General features: G+C 65.2%; 2 protein-coding genes across 2 annotated transcripts; one reads left to right on the top strand and one right to left on the bottom strand.

Moving 5' to 3' along the window:
* The first annotated feature begins 1,617 nt into the window (after positions 1 to 1,617).
* On the top strand, positions 1,618 to 8,275 carry LOC131565862 (rasGAP-activating-like protein 1). The gene is given in 21 exon segments (XM_058816945.1): positions 1,618 to 1,682; positions 2,523 to 2,579; positions 2,667 to 2,802; positions 2,896 to 2,935; positions 3,016 to 3,145; positions 3,872 to 3,953; positions 4,076 to 4,112; positions 4,115 to 4,171; positions 4,174 to 4,211; positions 4,535 to 4,623; positions 4,723 to 4,840; positions 4,923 to 4,971; positions 4,974 to 5,064; positions 5,231 to 5,304; positions 5,365 to 5,497; positions 5,625 to 5,817; positions 5,905 to 5,953; positions 5,956 to 6,005; positions 7,342 to 7,470; positions 8,000 to 8,099; positions 8,181 to 8,275. Coding segments are annotated over 21 exon segments (1,812 nt in total).
* Positions 8,276 to 8,588: 313 nt separating this feature from the next.
* DTX1 (deltex E3 ubiquitin ligase 1) lies at positions 8,589 to 19,180 on the bottom strand. Its single transcript, XM_058816835.1, has 9 exons — positions 18,922 to 19,180; positions 14,513 to 15,167; positions 12,729 to 12,790; positions 12,454 to 12,615; positions 12,219 to 12,280; positions 11,985 to 12,143; positions 10,449 to 10,610; positions 10,266 to 10,355; positions 8,589 to 8,822 (listed from the first exon to the last, which is right to left on the bottom strand). Exons 1-9 carry the CDS (start codon positions 19,178 to 19,180, stop codon positions 8,598 to 8,600), a joined length of 1,836 nt encoding a protein of 611 aa, XP_058672818.1. The 3' UTR covers positions 8,589 to 8,597.
* Between the last annotated feature and the right edge of the window lie 1,069 nt (positions 19,181 to 20,249).

The following is a 20,249-nucleotide window of genomic DNA, read 5'->3' as shown; positions in this document are numbered from 1 at the left end:
AGACACACGCCGGGACACCTTCTGACAGGGACACCCTCAGTGACACGCAGCGAGACACCTCCCGGCAGGGACACCCTCAGGGACACCCTCAGAGACACACACCGGGACACCTCCCGGCAGGGACACCCTCAGGGACACACACCGGGACAACTCCCGGCAGGGACACCCTCAGGGACCCAGCACGGGGACAGCTCCCGGTCGCGACACCATCAGAGACCCGGCACCGAGACACCTCCCGGCACCGGGACATCCTCAGGGACTCGGCATCGGGACATCCCCTGGCAGTGACACCCTCAGAGACACACACCGGGACACCTCCGGGCACCGGGACACCCTCAGGGACCCGGCACCGGGACATCTCCCGGCAGTGACACCCTCAGGGACCCAACACCTTCACGGGGACACCCCTTGGCAGTGACATTCCCCCAAACCCACACCAGGACACCCCCTGGCAGTGACAGCCCCCAGGACACACAAGGTGACAGCCCCCGCCAGTGATCCCCCTTTCGGGGACCCAACACCCACAGAGTGAAACCCCTCACCAGTGACAGCCCCCACCAGTGACACCTCCTCCCTTAGCACCCACACGGGGACACCCCCTCCGCCAGTGACACCCCCAGGATGCAGCACCCACACGAGGACACCCCCTGCCAGCGACACCCCCAGAACCCCGCACCCGCTGGGTGACACCCCCCAATTCAACAGCCCCCAAAAATCAGCACCCCTATATTCATCCCCCCCAGCAGCCCCCAAGGATCTCACTAAGCCCCCCTTTAGCAGCACCCCGATCACCCCGTGCCCCACATTGTCCCCCCAAGGAGCAGCACCCCATCATCAGCCCCCCAAGAGTCAGCACCCCTCCTCTGAGCCCCTCCAGCACTCCCTGGGTGACACCCACCCTGACAATGCCAGCAGGACACAGCTGGCCAGCACCCCAAATTCCACAGCCCCTCCAGGGGTGTCCCCCCTCGCCCCCCATCCTCTCTGGCTCAGGGTCCCTGGTGCAGGGAGCGGTGGCATTGGGGTGCTGCACCCACAGACACCCCAAGACCTGCTGGAGTCCCCCCGATTTGGCACCGGGTGTCCCCTCTGAGGGCTGGGGTCTCCCGGAGGACCCTTGGGGGGTCCCATGCACTTCCTTCCTCCCCTGATCCCCAAATCCAGGGTTTACCCATTCTCCCTCCCTACTTTGGCACTTTGGGGTCCAGACCGAGCCCCCCATCGCTGTCACCCCTTGTGACACGACAGGAGCCCCTCACCACAGGTGCCACCGCTCTGCCGTGCCTCAGTTTCCCCGCCTCTTGGACGGGGGGTGGCTTTGCTGTCCGGTCGCTGGCTGGCGATGGGACCCCCACGATGGGCACGGTGCCACCTCCCCCTGCTCGCCCTTCGCCCTGTGCCCGCCTGGCGCAGGTGGGAGCAGAGCGGCAGCAAAATCACCGAGGAGAGGAAAGAGGAAGAAGCGGCGGTGAGAAGCGGCGGCGGAGGAGGAGGAGGAGGAGGAAGAGGAGGGGGCCGGTGCCGGCAGCCCCGCGGCGCTTCGCGGGGGCTCAGGGCACCCCCGGGCACCCATCGCAGCCCCCCAGGTGCCCGCCCCGAAGTTTGAAGTCCGCCGGCATGGGCAAAACCACCCGGCTGCGCTGCCGGGTGCAGGAGGGGAAGGACCTGCCCGCCAAGGACCTGTGAGTGGCTCGGGGGGCTCAGCGCCCCCCTATTTACCCCAGACCCACCCCGGGAGATGTGGCGGGGAGCCCCTGCACCCCCGCGCCTTTGGGGGTGTGGGGTGGTGATCGGGGGCTGCAGGGAGACCCCTGCCCGCTCCTGGCCCGGGACACGGCTCAGCGGAGCTGGCACTCCCGGGCACCTCCTCATGTGCCAGCTTGGCACCGCCAGCTGCTCCCAGGGCTTGGGCAGCCGGGAGCGGAGCCGTGTCCCTGCCTCGGGGGGTGTCCCATTGCGGGGATCTGGGCACAGCCGGCGATCTGCACAATGATGGGGTGCCCCGTGCTGCTCCCAGCGCCCCCAAACCCAGCCTGGGGCTGTGGTGGGACTGCAAAGGGGCTCGCGGGGAACCACTCCCACTTCCCGTCCCATGGCAGGGACAGAGACTGGAGTCACGTCCCTCGTCCATCTCGGGGTCTCAGTCCTTGTGAAGCACCTCCTGGGGATTTGGGGCTCCAGCAGGGCCGGCACCCCTCAGTGCTGCTCCGGCAGAAAGGGGCTTTGCAGCGAGCGGGTGGATTGCCCCTGGATCCATCCCTCATCCCTCCATCCCATTCTCTTTCTGGTGGAAAGGGCCAGAGCGGTGTCATCCTGACACCCTGGGGTGTCACAGAGACTCGGGCTGGGCTGTGCTGCTGGACAGAGAGTGGTACGCACGGGTGGGTGACACAGGGACACAGAGATGCAGGGCCAGGCTCAGACTGAGCAGCTCAGCTCACCCCTAGTGCCTCACTGTCGGGGTTTGAGGCCTCCAGGGTGGGGGGGATTCCCGACCCTGGGCACCCCCATCCCCTGCCCAGGTCTGGCTCCAGCCATTCCTACTGCATGGTCAAGGTGGACAACGAGGTGGTGGCCAGGTACGGGGACACTGTCCCACACGGGGAGGGGACACACAGGAGTGGGGGATCCTCCCTGGGGCACAGCCACCTCTGCCATCCCGGCAGGACAGCCACCGTGCGGAAGAGCCTGAACCCTTTTTGGGGTGAGGAAATCACGCTGCCTCTGCCCCGTGGATTCCACAGCCTCGCCATCTATGTGCTGGATGAAGACACCATTGGGAAGGGAGACAGCACGGGCAGAGTGGGCACTGGGGACCCCCCCGAGGGGTGGCAGGTCCCCAGCAGTGTCCTGCTGTGTCTGTTCCCTCACAGGCTGGACGATGCCATCGGCAAGGTGTCACTCAGCCACCAGCAGATCTCAGCCAAGCTGCGGGGTGAGGGGGGGCACAGTGGGGTGGGGGACAGCGGGACCAATGCTGCCACCATGGGGTGCCCACGCTGTCCCCCTCGGCAGGCATTGACAGCTGGCTCGGCCCGGCACCTGTGAGCCCCAACCAGGAGGTGCAGGGTGAGATCCACCTGGAGCTGTGGGTCCCCGAGCAGGGCCACCCGCGGGTGCTGTGCTGCCACCTCATCGAGGCCAGGTGGGGGGATGGCAGCTCCCGGGGCTGCCACCACCATCACGGGGTCTCATTTTTGGTGGGAGGGAGGAGAGGAGGGGATGGGGACAGTGGTGGCATAGGGTTTGTCCTCCCCTTTCCATACTCAGAAGGATCCTCATTGCACCAGGCTGGGGACATCAGCGGTGCCAACCCACATGTGACAATGCCGTGGGGGCTCAGTGGGAAGTGTGCTGCCATCCCTGCTTGGGGACAGGGGCACAGGAGCACCAGGGTCTGTCCCCACCAGAATGGTTGGCTCTCACCATGTTTTTGCCCTTTGGTTCCAAAATTTGGGGAAACTGAGGCACTGCCCAGGGTGCCCGTCTGGGTTTGGGGGTGCAGATGTGCGTGCAAGTGCATGTGAGCGTGCACAGGGACACACACGCGGTGACACGCACACACGCAGTGACACACACACACACGGTGACACGCACACACAGCTGACAGATGGAGCAGCCAGCAGAGGCAGCATCCCGCTGCCATGGCAACCAAAGCGGCTACCAAGGCAACGGGATGGCCTTGGGGACAGGGTGGCCATGGGGACAGCCAGGAGGGACTGGAGGAGGAAGGGCTCCCTGGAAATGGGGACACGATCCCCCCAGCACCCCCTGGCACCTGCTGGCTGCCCCATATGCCCAGGCGAGCTGGCACGGGGCAGCAGGGACCGTGGAGGTGGGGACAAACCCTGCTGACCCCATGTCCTCACAGGGACCCGGCCCCCCGGGACGCCTCGGGCACCTCGGACCCCTTTGGCCGGGTGTCGTGCTGCGGGCACACGCTGGAGACAGCCGTGACTCACTGCTGGCTGCTGGGGGTGGCACCGGCTACTGCACGGACCCAGGAGGCTCGGGCACCCCCGGGCACCCCCGGGCACCCTCGGGCACCGTCGGGCACCAGTGCCGGTGCCCGCAGGTGGCGAAGAAAACGCGGTTGCCTCGCTGGGATGAGGTGCTGAGTTCGAGCTGCCAGAGGGGGAGCTGGGAGAGGCCGTGCTGAGCGTGGAGCTTTGGGATGGGACATGGTGGGCAAGAACGACTTCCTGGGGCGGGTGAGGAGCTCGGGGCACACCCCAATGGGGCTGGGGGCACCTCTGCATCCCCGGTGCGGGGTCTGGGTGAGCCCACCGGGATGGGGGCAGTGCCACATGCAGATCCTGCGTGTCCTGGGCTGTCCCACAAGGGAGGTGCAGCACAGGGGGCTGGCACATGTCCCCTCGTCCATCCAAACCCTGTGTGTCCTGGGCTGTCACCCAAGGGAGCACAGGGGACTGGCACATGTCCTGCATGTCCTGGGCTGTCCCCCAAGGGAGGCACAGCACAGGGGACTGGCACATGTCCCCTCACCCACCCAGACCCTGCCCCTGTCCCCCAGGTCTAGTTCTTCTTGGACACCCTCTGCCTGGGCCCCACCAGGGGCTGCTTCCATCTTCTGCCCTTCCCCAGCACCACCGAGCAGCACGGGTGAGTGCAGGCAGAGGGGACAGGAGGTTGTGACCAGGGCAGCACGAGGTGGCCCCCATGGAGGGCACAGGACCCAGGTGAGCCCCTGTGTCACTGCAGGGGACAGCTGGGTGCCCTGAGGCTGGCAGTGAGGCCGCTGCAGGACACGGTCCTGCCCTCCCACCACCACCAGCCCCTCATCCAGCTCCTCACCGAGCCCATCCTCTGCCCTGCCCAGGTGGGTGCTGGGGCTGTGGGGAACTTTGGGGTGACCACCCCAGTGTGGAGGCCCTGCTGTGCCCACCCTGCCCTCCCCACAGTCCCCCGAGGGCACAGCCCTGGCTGTCCTGGAGGAGGTGACCTCAGGAGCTGGCAGGACGTGGCCACCAAGTTGGTGAAGACCTTCTTGGGCCAAGGGCTGGCTGTGCCCCTCCTGGACTACCTCACCACTGGCCAGGACCAGTAAGTGCCCAGAACCACCCCAAGAAACCCCAAACCTGGGTTGCTCCAGATTGCCATGGAGAAAGAGTGAGGACACCAAGGGAGACGCAGGAAAGGTGCCACATGTCCCTGGGGTTGGGCACACCAGGGACAGCTGGGATGTCACCCTGTGCCCACCTTGCCACAGCCTCTGTGCCCTTCCAGCTGATCCCAACACCCTCTTCCGCTCCAACTCGCTGGCCTCCAAATCCATTCATGAACGTGAGCATGGAAAGGGACGCCTCCATGGTGTCCCAGCAGGGCGTTTGGGGACAAGGACAGTGCCCTCCCACCCCTTGCAGGTGATGGGGCTGCCCTACCTGCACGAGGTCCTGAAGCCAGTCCTGAACTGCATCTTTGAGGAGAAGAAATATGTGGAGCTGGACCCCGGCAAGATGGAGCTGAGCCGGGGCAGGTGGGCACAGGTGGATGTCCCTGGCATGTCCCTGTGTCCCCTGCAGGAAGGGGACGCCTATTGGGTCACTTCTGGCCAGCTCAGTGCCCCCATTCCCGGTGTTCCTGACCCGGAGGTGTCCCCACAGGAGGATCTCCTTCAAGGGGACCCTGTTGGAGGCACAGGCGCAGGAGAGCAGCCTGGAGCTGCTGAAGGGCTACCTGGGGGACATCCTCGATGCCATCCTGGGCTCAGTGGACAAGTGTCCCCTCCCCATGAGGGTGGCCTTCCAGCAGCTCCGCAGGCGGGTGGAGCAGCAATTCCCCTTGGCACAGCACGAGGTGGGGCTGGGGTCTGCACAGCCCCAGGAGCACCACAGCAAGCTCAGAGCTGTCCCTGTGCCCTGAGCTGGCCCTGTCCCCCTCCAGGAGGTGAGGTACTTCTCCATCAGTGGGTTCCTCTTCCTTCGCTTCTTCGCTGTGCTCACGCAGAGCCCGGCACCAGCCGCACGCTCCTGCTGCTCGCCAAGGTGGGGACAGCACAGGGACACCGCGGAGGGGTGGGGACACCAGGGAGGGAAGGGGATCTTGGAGAGGGATGGGGATAGCAGGGAGGGATGGGGACACCAGGGAGGGGTGGGGACATTGGGGAGGAATGGGGACCCGTGCAAAGGGATGGGGACACCAGGGAGAGATGGGGATCTTGGGAGGCATGGGGACACTGGGGAGGGAAAGGGACCTTGGAGAGGGATGGGGACACTGGAGAGGGATGGGGACATTGAGGAGGGATGGGGACCTTGGAGAGGGATGGGGACCTTGGAGAAGGATGGGGATGCCAGGGAGAAATGGGGACCCGTGGGAAAGGATGGGGACACCAGGGAGCTGTGGGGACCTTGGAGAGGGATGGGGATATTGGAGGCAGATGGGGACACCAGGGAGGGGGATGGGGACCCTTGGGAAGGAATGGGAACACCAGAGAGGGATGGGGACCTTGGAGAGGGATGGGGACACCAGGGAGAGGGATGGGGACCTTGGGAAGGGATGGGGACATCAGGGAGGAGTGGGGACCTTGGATAGGGATGGGGACGTTGGGGAGAGATGGAGACCCTTGGGAAGGGTGGGGGAGTGGGGGAGAAATAAGGACCCTGGGGAGATACAGGAAGCCTGGGAATGGATAAGGACCCTGGGAAGGGTGGAGGACCTGGGGAGGGATGGAGACACTGTGGGGGGATGGGGATCCTTAGGGAGAGTGGGGCTCCTGGGGAGGAATGTGGATGCTTGGGGATGGACAGGGAGTTTGAGGAGGGATGAGAACTCCAGGGAAGGATGGGAACCTTTGAAGAGGGATGGGGATCCTTGGGGATTATGGGGACCCTTGGGGTGGGTAGGGGACCTGCAGAGGGATGGGGATCACTGGGAGAGACAAGGATTGTGGGGAGGGCTGGGGACCCCAGGGAGGGTTTGGGACTTCAGAGAGAAATCCCAGAAAGGATGGAGGCCTCTGTGAGGGACGTGGACCCTATGGAGAGATGGGAACCCACAAGGAATGGGGAGGCCAGAAAGGGAGGGACAGAAACCCCAGGGAATGATGGGGACCCCAAGCAGGGCAGGGCCATTCCTGCCCCTGTGCCACACACCATGGGCTGGCTCCTTCCTGTGCCACTTGAGGCCAGTCCTGCCTGTCCCCAGGCTGTGCCACCACAAGCTGGGCACAGCACAGGGGCAGAATTTGGGTCCCATCACCCCTCCAGCTGCTCCGCTTTTCCCAATCCCTGAGCCCTCGGGGTCCAGGGGAGCAGCCAGGGTGGCCCAGGGGGTGACACCAGCAGGGACACAGCAGTGTCACCCCTTCCCTGCATGGGACACGCTCTGCAGAGCTTCAGGAACCTGGGGCTGCAGCTGGGGCAGGGCAAGGAGCCGTGGATGGCCCCGCTGAACGCCGTCCTCCTGCCCAGTGCCACCCATGTGCGGGCCTTCCTGTACGCCCTGGCCACCGTGGGTGAGCGGGGACACAGGGCAGGGAGGGGACATGGCTGGTGCTGGGTCAATGCCACCACCCTGGTGCTGCCAGGAGCACCCTCGGGTCGTAGGAGGGGGTGGCACTCGAGGTGACACCACTCCGTCCCTGTCACAATCACAGTGGGCGAGGTGGCAGCGCGGTGGCCGGGCCCCCCTGCCCGGGCCAGGCAGGTACGGGAGCCCTGGGGACACTGGGGGGGACACATGGGGACCCGGGGTGGGGGCTGGCACAGGCTGGCAGAGCCCTGCGGGCACCACAGGGCACCGCTCCGGCTCCCTCCACGAGGGGACAGCAGATACACGGAGACAGGGGACACGGGGACATGGGGACACACGCAGTCCGGGGGTGGCACAGGGTGAGATGTGACGGGACGGGGGCACCGGGAGGGGCTGTGGGGACACCACGGGTGGGTGTCGGGGGTGGATGCCCGCGGGCGGTGCCAGGGGGACTGGCAGGGTCACGGGTGGGTGCCGCAGGTGGCGCTGACCCCACCCTGGGCTGCAGCGGGACCCGCTGGGGAGAGGCCGCAGGAGGTGCTGCGAGACCTGGACAATGGCCCACGACGCCTTCGCCCGCCGCGACGAGACCCCGGAGCCACCCCCAAGTGCCCTCCCTGTCCCCAGAGCCACCCCCAAGTGCCCTCCCTGTCCCCAGAGCCACCCCCAAGTGCCCTCCCTGTCCCCAGAGCCCCGGAGCGCCCCAGCGTCCCCTCGCAGCCCAGCCCGGGAGGGCACAGAGGGGACGCGGGGCCGGCAGCCCGGCACGGGGTGTATTCTGTAACACTGAGATGTACATGGCACCGGCTGTGCGCGGCTCCTGGGGCAGCGGCGGGCGACACGGGTGACGCACGGGTGACACGGGTGGCACAGACGCGCAAAGAGGCCACGGGTAGAAAAAAGACCACGACGCTATCGCCACGAGAGCGGGCCGAGCCGGGACGGGCGGACAGACAGACAGACAGAGAGACGCACGCGGGGACACGCGGTGGGTGGCACCGGGTGGCCCGGGACGGGGGACGGGGGACGGGCCCGCCGGGCGGGGCTGCGGGAAGCGGCGCGGGTGGCACGGGCGGGACACGGGGCCAGGGCAGCCCCGGCCCGGCTCAGTCCTTCAGCGTGGCCTCGGACACGCCCTGGGCCAGCAGCTCGGCCAGCACGTTGTCCAGGTAGTTGGGGTCGGGGTAGCCGTGCCCCGTCAGGTTGGAGCCGAACTCGGTCTTGTGGTGGATCTCGTTCCACACCACCGTGTCCGACTCTCCCGTGGTGTTGGAGGTGCCGATGGTGAAGATGAGCCGCCGGTCCCAGGCCACGATCAGCAGCTTCAGCACCTGCGGCGGGCACGGCCAGGGCTCACCCACCCAGCACCCCTGGCACGGCCTGGCATGGACTGGCACAGCCCCACGGCAACCCCAACCCAGCCTGGCATGGACTGGCACAGCCCCAAGCCAACCCCAACCCAGCCTGGCATGGACTGGCACAGCCAGCCAGCACCCCTGGCACGGCCTGGCATGGAGTGGCACAGACCCACAGCAACCCCACCCAGCCTGGCATGGAGTGGCACAGCCCCAAGGCAACCCCAGCACCTCCTTCCCCGGCACAGCACAGCCCCAGCCCCAACAGGGTGGGATTCAGCCCCAGCACGGTGCCCACAGGATGTCACCCTTCCTTGTAGTACCCCCCATCCCACCCCAGTGCAGTTGCAGCCATCCCATCCCATCCCATCCCATCCCATCCCATCCCATCCCATCCCATCCCATCCCATCCCATCCCATCCCATGCATTCTCTTTCCATCCCACCCATCCCTTCCCATTCTATGGTCCCCATTCTTTCTCTTCCCATCTCATTCCATCATTTCTCTTCTCATCCCATCCCACCCCATTCCATCCCATCCCTTCCCATCCTATCCCACGCCATCCCTTCCCTTCCCTTCCCTTCCCTTCCCTTCCCTTCCCTTCCCCTTCCCCTTCCCCTTCCCTTCCCCATCCCACTCCTCGTCCCATCCATCCTCCTTCCACCCCATCCTTTCCCATTCTTTCCCATTCTGGGCTATTCTTTCATTCCATCCCTGCTATTCTTTCTCTCCCCATCCCATCCCATCCCATCCCATCCCATCCCATCCCATCCCATCCCATCCCATCCCATCCCATCCCATCCCATCCCTTCCCATTCTATCCTATCCTATCCTATCCTATCCTATCCTATCCTATCCTATCCTATCCTATCCTATCCTATCCTATCCTATCCTTTCCTATCCCACCCCTTTTCTTCCTCACCCCATCCCATTCCTTCCCATCCCATCCATCCTCCTTCCATCCCACCCCATCCCTTCCTATTCTATTCTCCCCATTCTTTCTGTTCCCATCCCATCCCATCCCATCCCATACCTTTCCTTCCCCACCCAATCCCATTCCCATCCCATCCATCCTCCTTCCACTCCTTCCCTTCCCATTTTGTGCCATCCTATCTTTTTCCATCCCTGCTATGCTTTCTCTCCCCACCCCACCCCATCCCATCCCATCCCATCCCATCCCATCCCATCCCATCCCATCCCATCCCATCCCATCCCATCCCATCCCTTCCATCCCATCCCATCCCATCCCATCCCTTCCATCCCATCCCATCCCATCCCACCCCATCCCATCCCATCCCATCCCTTCCATCCCACCCCATCCCTTCCCATCCCATCCCATCCCATCCCATCCCATCCCATCCCATCCCATCCCATCCCATCCCATCCCATCCCATCCCATCCCATCCCACCCCATCCCACCTTCCTGCCCTTCTCGTTGTCGGGCAGGTAGCAGTGCCGTGGGAAGCCTCGTGCCGTGAATTTCTTGCCGGGGTTGGGATGCTCCGGGCCCTGGGTCAGTGTGGGGACAGGGGGTGAGCGGGGACATGGGTACACGGGGACACGGGGACAGGGAGTCACCACCCCACCGGGGTCCCCCCTCACCTGGATGCCGGTGGGGATGTCGTAGACGATCCGGATGGTTTTGGAGTCGGTGTATCCCGGGAGGGAGTGGGGGATGAGGTGGAACTCCATCTTCCCGGGGGGCTGCGTGCCCGTCTTCTCCCCGTAAATGGCCTTGCAGGTGGGGCACTGCAGGCTGCCGTCCTGGGGGCACCACGGGGACCTCAGGGGTGGCACCCACCTGGCACCCACCCAGCAACACCTGGACCACCCAGCACCAACCCAGCACCCACCTGGACCCCCCAAGCACCCACCCAGCACCACCTGGACTACAGCACTATCCACCTGGATCCCCCAGCACCCATCCAGCACCACCTGGACCCCCAAGCACTCCCCAACACCCACCCAGCACCCACCTGAACCACCCAAAACCCACTCAATACCCACCCAATACCCACCCAGCACCCACCTGGAACTGCCCAGCACCCACCCATCATCCACCCATCACCCACCCAATGCCCACACCCATTCCAGCACCCACTCAACCTCCCCGAACCCACCCAGCACCCAGCCAGCACTTAGCTGGAACATTCCAGAACTCCCCAGCACCCACCCTGAACCCCTCACAGCCACCCAGCACCCACCTGCACCCCCTCAGCACTCCCCAACACCCAGCACCCACCCAGAACCCATTCAACACCCACTCAGCACCCACCTGGAACCCCTCAGCCCCCTCCTACACCCACCCAGCACCCCTGACAGCCACCCAACACCCACCCAGAACCCACCCAGCACCCATCTGGACCCCACAGCACTCCCCAACACCCAGTACCCACCCAGAGCCCATTCAACATTCCCCAGTACTCACCCAGGCTCCCCCAACACACACCCAGCACCCACCTGAATCCCCTCAGTCCCTCCAATACCCATCCAGCACCCCTGACACGCACCCAGCACCCACCCAACACTCACCTGGAACTGCCCAGCCTCCTCTAAGACCCACCTGGACCTCCCCAGCACCCACCTGGACCCCACCCAGCACTCCCCAACACCCAGCACCCACCCAACACCCACGCAGCACCTCTCAGCACCCACCTGGAACTGCCCAGCACCCACCCAACACCCACCTGGACCCCTCCAGGACTCCCCAACATCCAGTACCCATCCAGAACCCGTTCAACACTTCCCAGTACCAACAACCAGTACCAACACTTCCCAACCAACAACCACACAGCCCCCCCAACACCCACCCAGCACCCCTGACACTGCCCCAACACCCACCTAACACCCATCTGGACCCACCCAGCACCTCTCAGCACCCACCTGGACCCACCCAGCACCCACCCAACAGCCACCTGGACCTCCCCAGCACCCACCTGGATCCCACCCAGCACTTCCCAGCACCCAGTACCCACCCAGAACCCATTCAACACTCCCTAGTACCCATCCAACAACCCATCCAGCCCCCTCCAGCACCCCTGACACCCACCCAGCGCCCACCTGGAACTGCCCAGTACCCACCCACCCACCCCCCCAGCCCCCCGAGCTCAGCCAGCCCCTGAGTGGGGTTGCTCTGACCTTGTTGCCGTTGTTGTACATGGCCAGCAGGCACAGCAGGTGGTACATGTGCCCGCACTTGCCCAGCTTGCCCACCAGCTCCGGCTTGATGCCCCTGGGGCTCAGCACGCCCTCGTAGCCGGAGGAGGTGACCAGCCGCTCCATGCAGATGGTGCAGTCCTGCCGGGAGCGCCATCAGCACCCCGGGGGGACGAGGAGGGGACAGCCCCGGCCCTCCCCGAGCCCCGCACTCACCTCATCCGGGGGGTTCTTCACCTTCTGGATGTAGCGGCGCACCACGTCCTCGGGGGTCTTACCTGGGGGCAATGCCATCAGTGCCACCACCCCCCTGCCACGGCACGGGGACAGCCCTGCCACCCCCGCCGCACGCGTGGCACAAAGCAGCGAGGGCATCACCCCAGCAAACCCCGGGGGTTTTCACTCCCCCTCCGTGATCCCCGACCCCGCAGGGACATCGGTGGCTCCTTACTCTTCTTGAGCTGCTTCTTTTTTGTTTTCCTGCAGATGCCGTTGACGCCGGGCACGGGTTTGATGTCGCTCTTGCTGACGGGCGGGGGGTGCAGGATGGGTTTGGGGGCGCGGGTCAGGCACACGGGCAGCCCGGCGGCGCACATGAGGATCCCCGTCATGCCTGCGCCGGGAGAGCGTCCGTCTGTCCGTCTGTCCTTCTGTCCGTGCTGCCCACCCCCGGTGCCATCCCCCGCTCCCCGTGTCACCCCGCGGTGTCACCCGGTGCCCGCTTACCTGCGAGCGCGGGATGGACGGGGCCGGTGCCGTTCAGGTTCTTCACCGGCAGCGCTGGCACCCTGCAGGGACACGGGACAGGAAGGGGCTCAGCAGCGCCGGCAGGGATGGCACTGTCCCCTCCCCGCATGGCATGGCCCCAGAGCACTGTCCTGCCCACAGGGATACAGGGCAAGGTGTCCCCTGGGGGCTGCTGGCACTGTCCCCAGGCTGGGGCACAGGGCAGCGTCCCCAGGGGGCTGCTGACACTGTCCCCAAGCAGTGTCCTCCCCATTAGACACAGGGCAGTGTCCCCTAGGGACTGCTGGCACTGTCCCCAGGCACTGTCCTCCCCATTAGACACAGGGCAGTGTGTCCCCTAGAGGCTGCTGGCACTGTCCCCAAGCAGTGTCCTCCTCTGGGACACAGGGCAGTGTCCCCTAGGGCTGCTGGCACTGTCCCCAAGCAGTGTCCCCCCCACCAGACATAGGGCAAGGTGTCCCCTGGGGGCTGCTGGCACTGTCCCCAGGCTGGGACACAGGGCAGTGTCCCCTAGGAGCTGCTGGCACTGTCCCCAGGCAGTGTCCCCGCCACCAGACACAGGGTAAGGTGTCCCCTAGGAGCTGCTGGCACTGTCCTCAGTCAGTGTCCTCCTCATGGGACACAGGGCAAGGTGTCCCCTCACCACCTTGGAGGGTCGCTGTGCCATCCAAGTGGACTGTCACCCAGTGCCACCTGCCCATCTCTGGGCACCCAATGGCACTGGTGGCATCACGTCCTCCTCGACCCACGGTGGGGACCTTGTCAGGGCATCCTGATGGGAAGGGAAGGGAAGGGAAGGGAAGGGAAGGGAAGGGAAGGGAAGGGAAGGGAAGGGAAGGGAAGGGAAGGGAAGGGAAGGGAAGGGAAGGGAAGGGAAGGGAAGGGAAGGGAAGGGAAGGGAAGGGAAGGGAAGGGAAGGGAAGGGAAGGGAAGGGAAGGGAAGGGAAGGGAAGGGAAGGGAAGGGAAGGGAAGGGAGTATCACAGGGATGAGTTCAGCAGTGCTCAGCCCCACACAAGGGCGTTTTCCCTCATTCCCAAAGCTCCTGTACCCACACCAAGGCCCAGCCCCTCCTCCCTGGCCATAGCTGTGTGCCAGGACAGGGACAGCAATGGGGACAGGGACAAGGACAGCCCAGCACACAGGAGTGGAAGCAGGACGTCAGCAGGGGAAGGAAATGTGCCAGGAGCTGCTGGGGGCTCAGAGAAGCCACCTGTCCCCCCCGCCTAGTGCTGCCAGCCCCGAGGGGACACCAGGCCAACCCACCATGGGGCACAGCCATGGAGATGTGGGTGCCGGGGCAGGGACAGCCACCAGGACACAATTCCAGGGCTCTGCTCGCCCACCTGGACCCCCTGGTGAATCATTCCCAGCACGGAAGAGACACCAAGGAACACCGGGGCTGTGGCCTCTCCCCACAGCTGTGCCTTCCCAGGGACCTGCCTGGTACCATCGGACCAGGAGCTGGGTCACTCAGCCCATGCTGGCCTTAGGGACGCCATTCCCCTGCGGCCAGGCCCTCCACGTGCTTCAGCTGCCATGTATAACGTGGCATGGCCTGGCACAGCATGGCAGGGATCACCACATCCCCTCTGCACAGATCCGAGCACCACCAGCACCACCCAGGGAGGTGACACAGCACCGCAAGCTCTGGGGTTGCCTGCAAGGTGACAGCAGAGTCCGAGCCACCCCCATCACCCCCTTTACCCCTCTGTGTGCCCATCCCCACCTCTGTGACACCCCTCTTGTCCCCACCCGTCTTACCCGGGGGGCACGGCAGCCCTGGCGCCCAGCCCAGCCCCGCGCTGCGTGCCGGGCCGGTTGAGGTTGTTGAGCCCGGGCAGCGCCGCGCTGGGCACTCCCTGCCCGGGGCCGAACCCCGCTCCGGCCACCCGCAGCCCTTCCCCCTTGGCCGCCACCGCGGCCGGTGTCGCGGTCCCCGCGGGCCACAGCGCTGTCCCGGCGAAGGTGCTGCTCTGCCGGACGGTGCCCGGGTAGAGCTTGCGGCGCTGGGACGCCAGGATGGCGTTGGAGGCCGCGCGGGTGCTGTTGACCAGCAGGCACTGGGGGCACGAGCAGGACGGGGTGCCCGTGCTGGGGCCCACGGGCCACGACTGGGATTTGGGGATGGAGCCCATGGTGAGCGGGTAGGCCAGGTCCATGCGGCGCCGCAGCCGCCGCTTGCGCAGCGTCTGCCGGTTCATTTGGGACATGCTGCTGAAGTAGATGAGGTAGCAGAAGCCCAGGGAGGAGAGGTCCAGCCAGGGGTGCTGCTTCTCGTAGGCGTTCTGGATGGTGATGCAGATGTCCATGTCGTAGGGGGTCCAGGAGTTGTTGTCGTTCTCCCACTCCCACACGATTCCCTTGCCCGGAGCTGAGGAGGGGTCGTAGAAGTTCCGGCGGACGGGGCGCATGGTCCCTGGGGACACAAACATGGGGGTGACACCACCGGGGGGACCTTCAGACATCGCTGTGTCCAGCTCCCAGCCCGGCATCCCGCAGGGAATCGGGTACAGAGGCGCCTTGGGGTGCAACAGCCGCTCTGCCCCCTTCACTAAAATCCCCATTTTGCACCCCAAAAGTGCTTCCTTGGGGATAAATCCAACCCTCATCCCACCACTGGGGACAGTGACTTGGACTGCCACCGGACAGAGACTCAAACCCCTCAGGATCATCCTCGTGCATGTCCTGGGAAGGGCAATGCTGCTCAGCCAATGTGGAAAATGGATTTGCAGAGAATTCTCCAAGGTGAGAATTCAAAATTTGTAGAGAATTCTATCATCCATCACATGAGACTGAAAACAGAATAAAGGTTTTTTTTAAAGCCTCTCAGTTGCCCCATCTCTGGGCCAGAAAAGGGCACAATCCAACAAATCCTTGTGCTTTTCCCAGCTTTTTTCCATCCCTCTGGTCCAAGCCCTTCCCCACCCTCCCATCCCCGTGGCCATCCCGGGCCAGGGGAAGCATTTCCCGGTCAGGAGAGGTTTCCTGACAGCTGCTGGCTCTGGCAGTGACACAGACAGGGATTGTCCCAAATCCCAGCCCCTCGCCGCTTGTTTGGGATGGAGCTGGATCCCTCAGCCCCCTCCGGAGCTCTGCAATGGGGGAAGCATCGCAGCCTCTCCGGCACGGGGCCTGTCTATCCCCCGGCCGGCAGCGTTTGCCCAGCTCGATTAGCGGCGCTAATTAAGGGTCATTAATCACCGGCCGCAGCAGGCAGCAGAGCCAGGCCCAGCTGCGGCCGTGTGCTGAGGCAGCTCCGCCGGGGCCCGGAGGGGAGCGGGGGGGCCCTGCGGCCCGCCCTGCCCAGATCCCACATCCCACATCCCACATCTCACATCCCGCTGCTGCTCCAGGCCACCCACACCACTCTGCCCACTCCCCTCTAATCCCACACCCCACTGCCCTCCAACCCCACTGCCCACAGCCCACTGCCCTCCGCATCCCCCCGCATCCATGTCCTGTATCCCACCCCAGTTCCCAGCCCTGCCTCTTTGCCTCAACGTCCCCCATCCCGCTGCTCACTCTTGTCCAAATCCCACATCCCACCCATAAACGCATCCCGGACCCACTGGTCCTTGCAAATGCATCCCACATCTCCCTGCACCTCACATCTCCATCCCAAACCCCACATCCCCCTGCCCCTCACATCCTACATCCCAAATCCCACATCCCCATGGTAAATCCCACATCCCCCTGCCCCTCACATCCTACATCCCAAATCCCACATCCCCATGGTAAATCCCACATCCCCCTGCCCCTCACATCCTACATCCCAAATCCTATATCCCCCTGCCCCTCACATCCCCATCCCAAATCCCACAAAATGCCCCTCACATCCCGCCTCCCCCAGAGGATGAAGGACCATCCCAAATCCCCTTGGCACACACAGCTCCCAGTCCCCAAGGGCCACCAGCTGTCCCCAGCTGTCCCAGCCCCCTCTGCCAGCCATGCCAGAGCCACGGGGCCAAGCCAGTGTCCCCAGGGCCATCGGGGGGGGCCGCACGTCCCCGCTCTCAGAACGGGGTCACCTCATTTTGCTCGTCTCTGGGTTTCTCCGTCCCCAGGCACTGCATGGGCCCAGCCCCCCGAGCCCCTAGCCTCCTGCCAGCCCTCCCCGTGTCCCCATGCCACAGCAGGCACCAGGAGCACGCTCAGCTCAGCTCAGCTCAGCTCAGGGGACCCTCTTGTCCCCAAGCACCACGAGCTGGTGGCATTGTCCAAACCCTGGGGAGGGACAATGGATAAAGACGGACACAGTGCTGGGGACAATGGCTGTGTCCCCTGCCATGACACCCTTGGGGACATCGAGGTCCCTCTCTCAGCATCCCTGTCCCCAAATCCTGCTGGCCAAGGACTGTGGTACCAGGGACATCCTGGCAGGAGTTGTTTTGTCACCCCAAACCCATTCACGGCCCCGCCACGGGCACAAGTCCCGAGGGTTACCCAGCACTGCGGCCATGGGATGTGGTGCCAGCTGCTGTCAGAGGCGCTGGCAGGAGGTGGCACGGGGACAGCCAGGGTGTCCCGGTGGCTCCCGCAACTCTGAGTCAGCACAGACCCTCCGGGTCGGGCCGTGTCCTCGCTGACTCAGGGCTGCAGGTGCCAAGCTGCCCTTTGCCAAGTCCGTGACCAGCTGGGGATGGATTCAGAGCCAGGCTGCATGGCAGAGGCAGGTGGCACGTCCCTGTTTGAGTCCCCATCTCAGTCCCCAGCCCCACATCGGGGCCACCTGGCATCCCTGGGGACTGGGAGTGGTGGCATCAGTGGCCAGGAGAGGTGTCACAACCACTGGGGTCCTGCTATGGGTGTCCCCAGGCAGGTACAGGGGGTGTCACCTGAGGTGTGGCAGGTCCAGGAGGTGTCACCTGAGGTGTGGCAGGTCCCCTGCCCGCTCTGCCTGGCCTGGATTGGATCCTGCCCTGGGCAGGGATACAGGGATGGGCAGGAATGCACCCAGGACAGCACATCCCCCACAGCACAGCCAGCACGTGCTGTTTAATGGGTCACACCGTGACAGGGACACGTTTAATGGGGTCTGGGCTCGGTCCCAGTGTGGGATCAGCTCTGATTTCCCACGGGATTCCTGGCCTGGATGCGCTGCACCAACCAGCAGAGCTGCAGCCATCCCAGTGCCCAGCACTGCTCCCAGGGCCTCCCCACTGCCCTGGGCATGGAGCAGCTCGGAGGGGACCAGGAGGGGACAGCGGGACAAGGGGACACGGCACAGCATCCACGGAGGGGACAGGACATGCAGGGATGTGGGGACAGGTCCCTCAGGGATGGGGATCTGTGATGGATGGGAAAGGAAAGGGGTGGAGGAGCCTGGAGGGGCCCATGGGGGCACTGGAGCCCTGGAGAGTGAGGGAACAGATGGATGGACAGATGGATGGAGGGATGGAGGGATGCAGGAATGAAGGGACAGACAAGCGGGGATACACAGGGAAGGAAGGAAGGAAGGAAGGAAGGAAGGAAGGAAGGAAGGAAGGAAGGAAGGAAGGAAGGAAGGAAGGAAGGAAGGAAGGAAGGAAGGAAGGAAGGAAGGAAGGAAGGAAGGAAGGAATTAAACAATGGATGAATAAGCAGAGATACACTGAAGGAGCAAGGGGAAGATGGATGGATGATGGATGGATGGATGGATGGATGGATGGATGGATGGATGGATGGATGGAATGACAGACAAACAGACATGAAGTCACAGATTCACGGATGAATGGAACAACAGACAGACAGATACACACAGGAACAGGGGAGGGATGAAGGGATGGATGGAAGGAAGGAGGGAAAGAGTGAAGAACAGATGGAAATATGGTGGGATGGAAGGACAGAGGGAGGAGGGAGGGAAGGATGTGCCAGTGGATGGATGGATGGATGGATGGATGGATGGATGGATGGATGGACGGATGGATGGATGGATGAATGGATGGATGATGGATGGATGATGGATGGATGGATGATGGATGGAAGGATGATGGATGGATGGATGGATGGATGGATGGATGGATGGATGGATGGATGATGGATGATGGATGGAAGGATGATGGATGGATGGATGATGGATGGACACAGAGGGGACAGTGAAGGCTGCGTGGATGGATGGCTGCACGGACAGACGGACAGATGGAAGGACGGACGGGTGGCCGGATGTCCCTGGCCCGACGCCAACCCCTTACCCGTGTCCTGCCGGAACTGATGCATGGACTGGAGGTCGATGACGTAGGGCGCCAGCTGGACATCGACCTGTCCCAGCACCACGCTGCCGCGCGCGTCCTCCTTGAGCACGTTCTCGATGTGGTGGCACACGGCGGCCGAGTAGGGCCGCCAGCGCCCGTGCTCGTTCAGCCACTCCCACACCACCACGCGGGCCACGTTCTGCGGGGGGAAGCCCAGGCCCCCCGAGGCCAGCATGGCCCCCGGGCCGGGCCGCGCCATGCCCGGGCCACCGCGGCTCTGGGGGACGCGGGGGTCACCCGGGGCCCCTCCGGACGCTGCCGCGGGGCTCAGCGGGGCCGGCGCTGCGGGGCTCTGCAGGGGCGGGCGCTGCCAGCCGGCTCCCCGAGCTCCCCGAGCCGCCCGGGGCCGCTCCCGCTGGGGCCATCCATCACCCGGCACGGCCTCCGCGGCCCTTCCTCCTCCCCGCGGGGCTGCTGGCAGGGCTCGGGCTCCAAAAAGCCACCAGGACTGCGTCGGCTCGAGGACGGCGATGGGGACGCGCAGCCACGGCGCTGGCCCCGAGACACCCACTCCTCCTCTTCCTCCTCGCGTCCTGCTGCTCAGCCCACGTCCCCGGCGGCTCCACGGCTGTCCCCGCACGTCACCGGTGGCGAGTGACGGGGGTGTCACCTGCAAAACAGGGCCACGGCGGGGTCACCCCGGGTACCGCCGGGCGGGTGGCACTGCGGGACCGTGCCCACCGCCCCGCCGAGCCCGAGGGCAGCGAGGCCGCGGTGCCCGCAGCCCTGGCAGCGCGGGCTGCTTGCCAACCCCGGCCGGCTGCCGGCCTCCGGCGTGACAGAGGGGACAACGGGGACAGGGGGGGCGGGCCACCCTGCCCACGGCCCTGGGGGGCTGCCGGGGGTCCCAGGAGCCGGGGCAGCCTCATCGCTCCCCGCGCCGGGGCTTTGAGTGCCGGGGAGCCCGCGGGCCCCGGATCCCGCTCCAGCCGCCGCTGATTTATGATCTGCACTGCAGGCATCGGGCTGGGGGTGCTGCCGGCCCCCCGCTCCCCGCCGGCCCCCAGGCCACCCACGGCAGCCGCCAGGGGCCCGGGCGAGGGGGGATCGGCCGCACAAACAGGCGGCAGACAGAGGCACGGCCACGGCCGGGCGCGCACAGACAGACACACTGACACGGACGGACACGGGCACACGCGCTGGCACACGCACAGCCGGGGACACGGACACACAGCGGGACCGACAGGGGGGAGCCACGGCAGCACAACAACCCCCCCGCGGGCACACTCACCGCGGCCCCGGCTGGGCTGTGCTCGCACGCACCGCGC

Source organism: Ammospiza caudacuta, chromosome 18 (assembly GCF_027887145.1).
Source record: "Ammospiza caudacuta isolate bAmmCau1 chromosome 18, bAmmCau1.pri, whole genome shotgun sequence".
In the NCBI taxonomy this organism is placed as follows: Eukaryota; Metazoa; Chordata; class Aves; order Passeriformes; family Passerellidae; genus Ammospiza; species Ammospiza caudacuta.
This window is presented reverse-complemented; position numbering and strand designations above follow the sequence as displayed.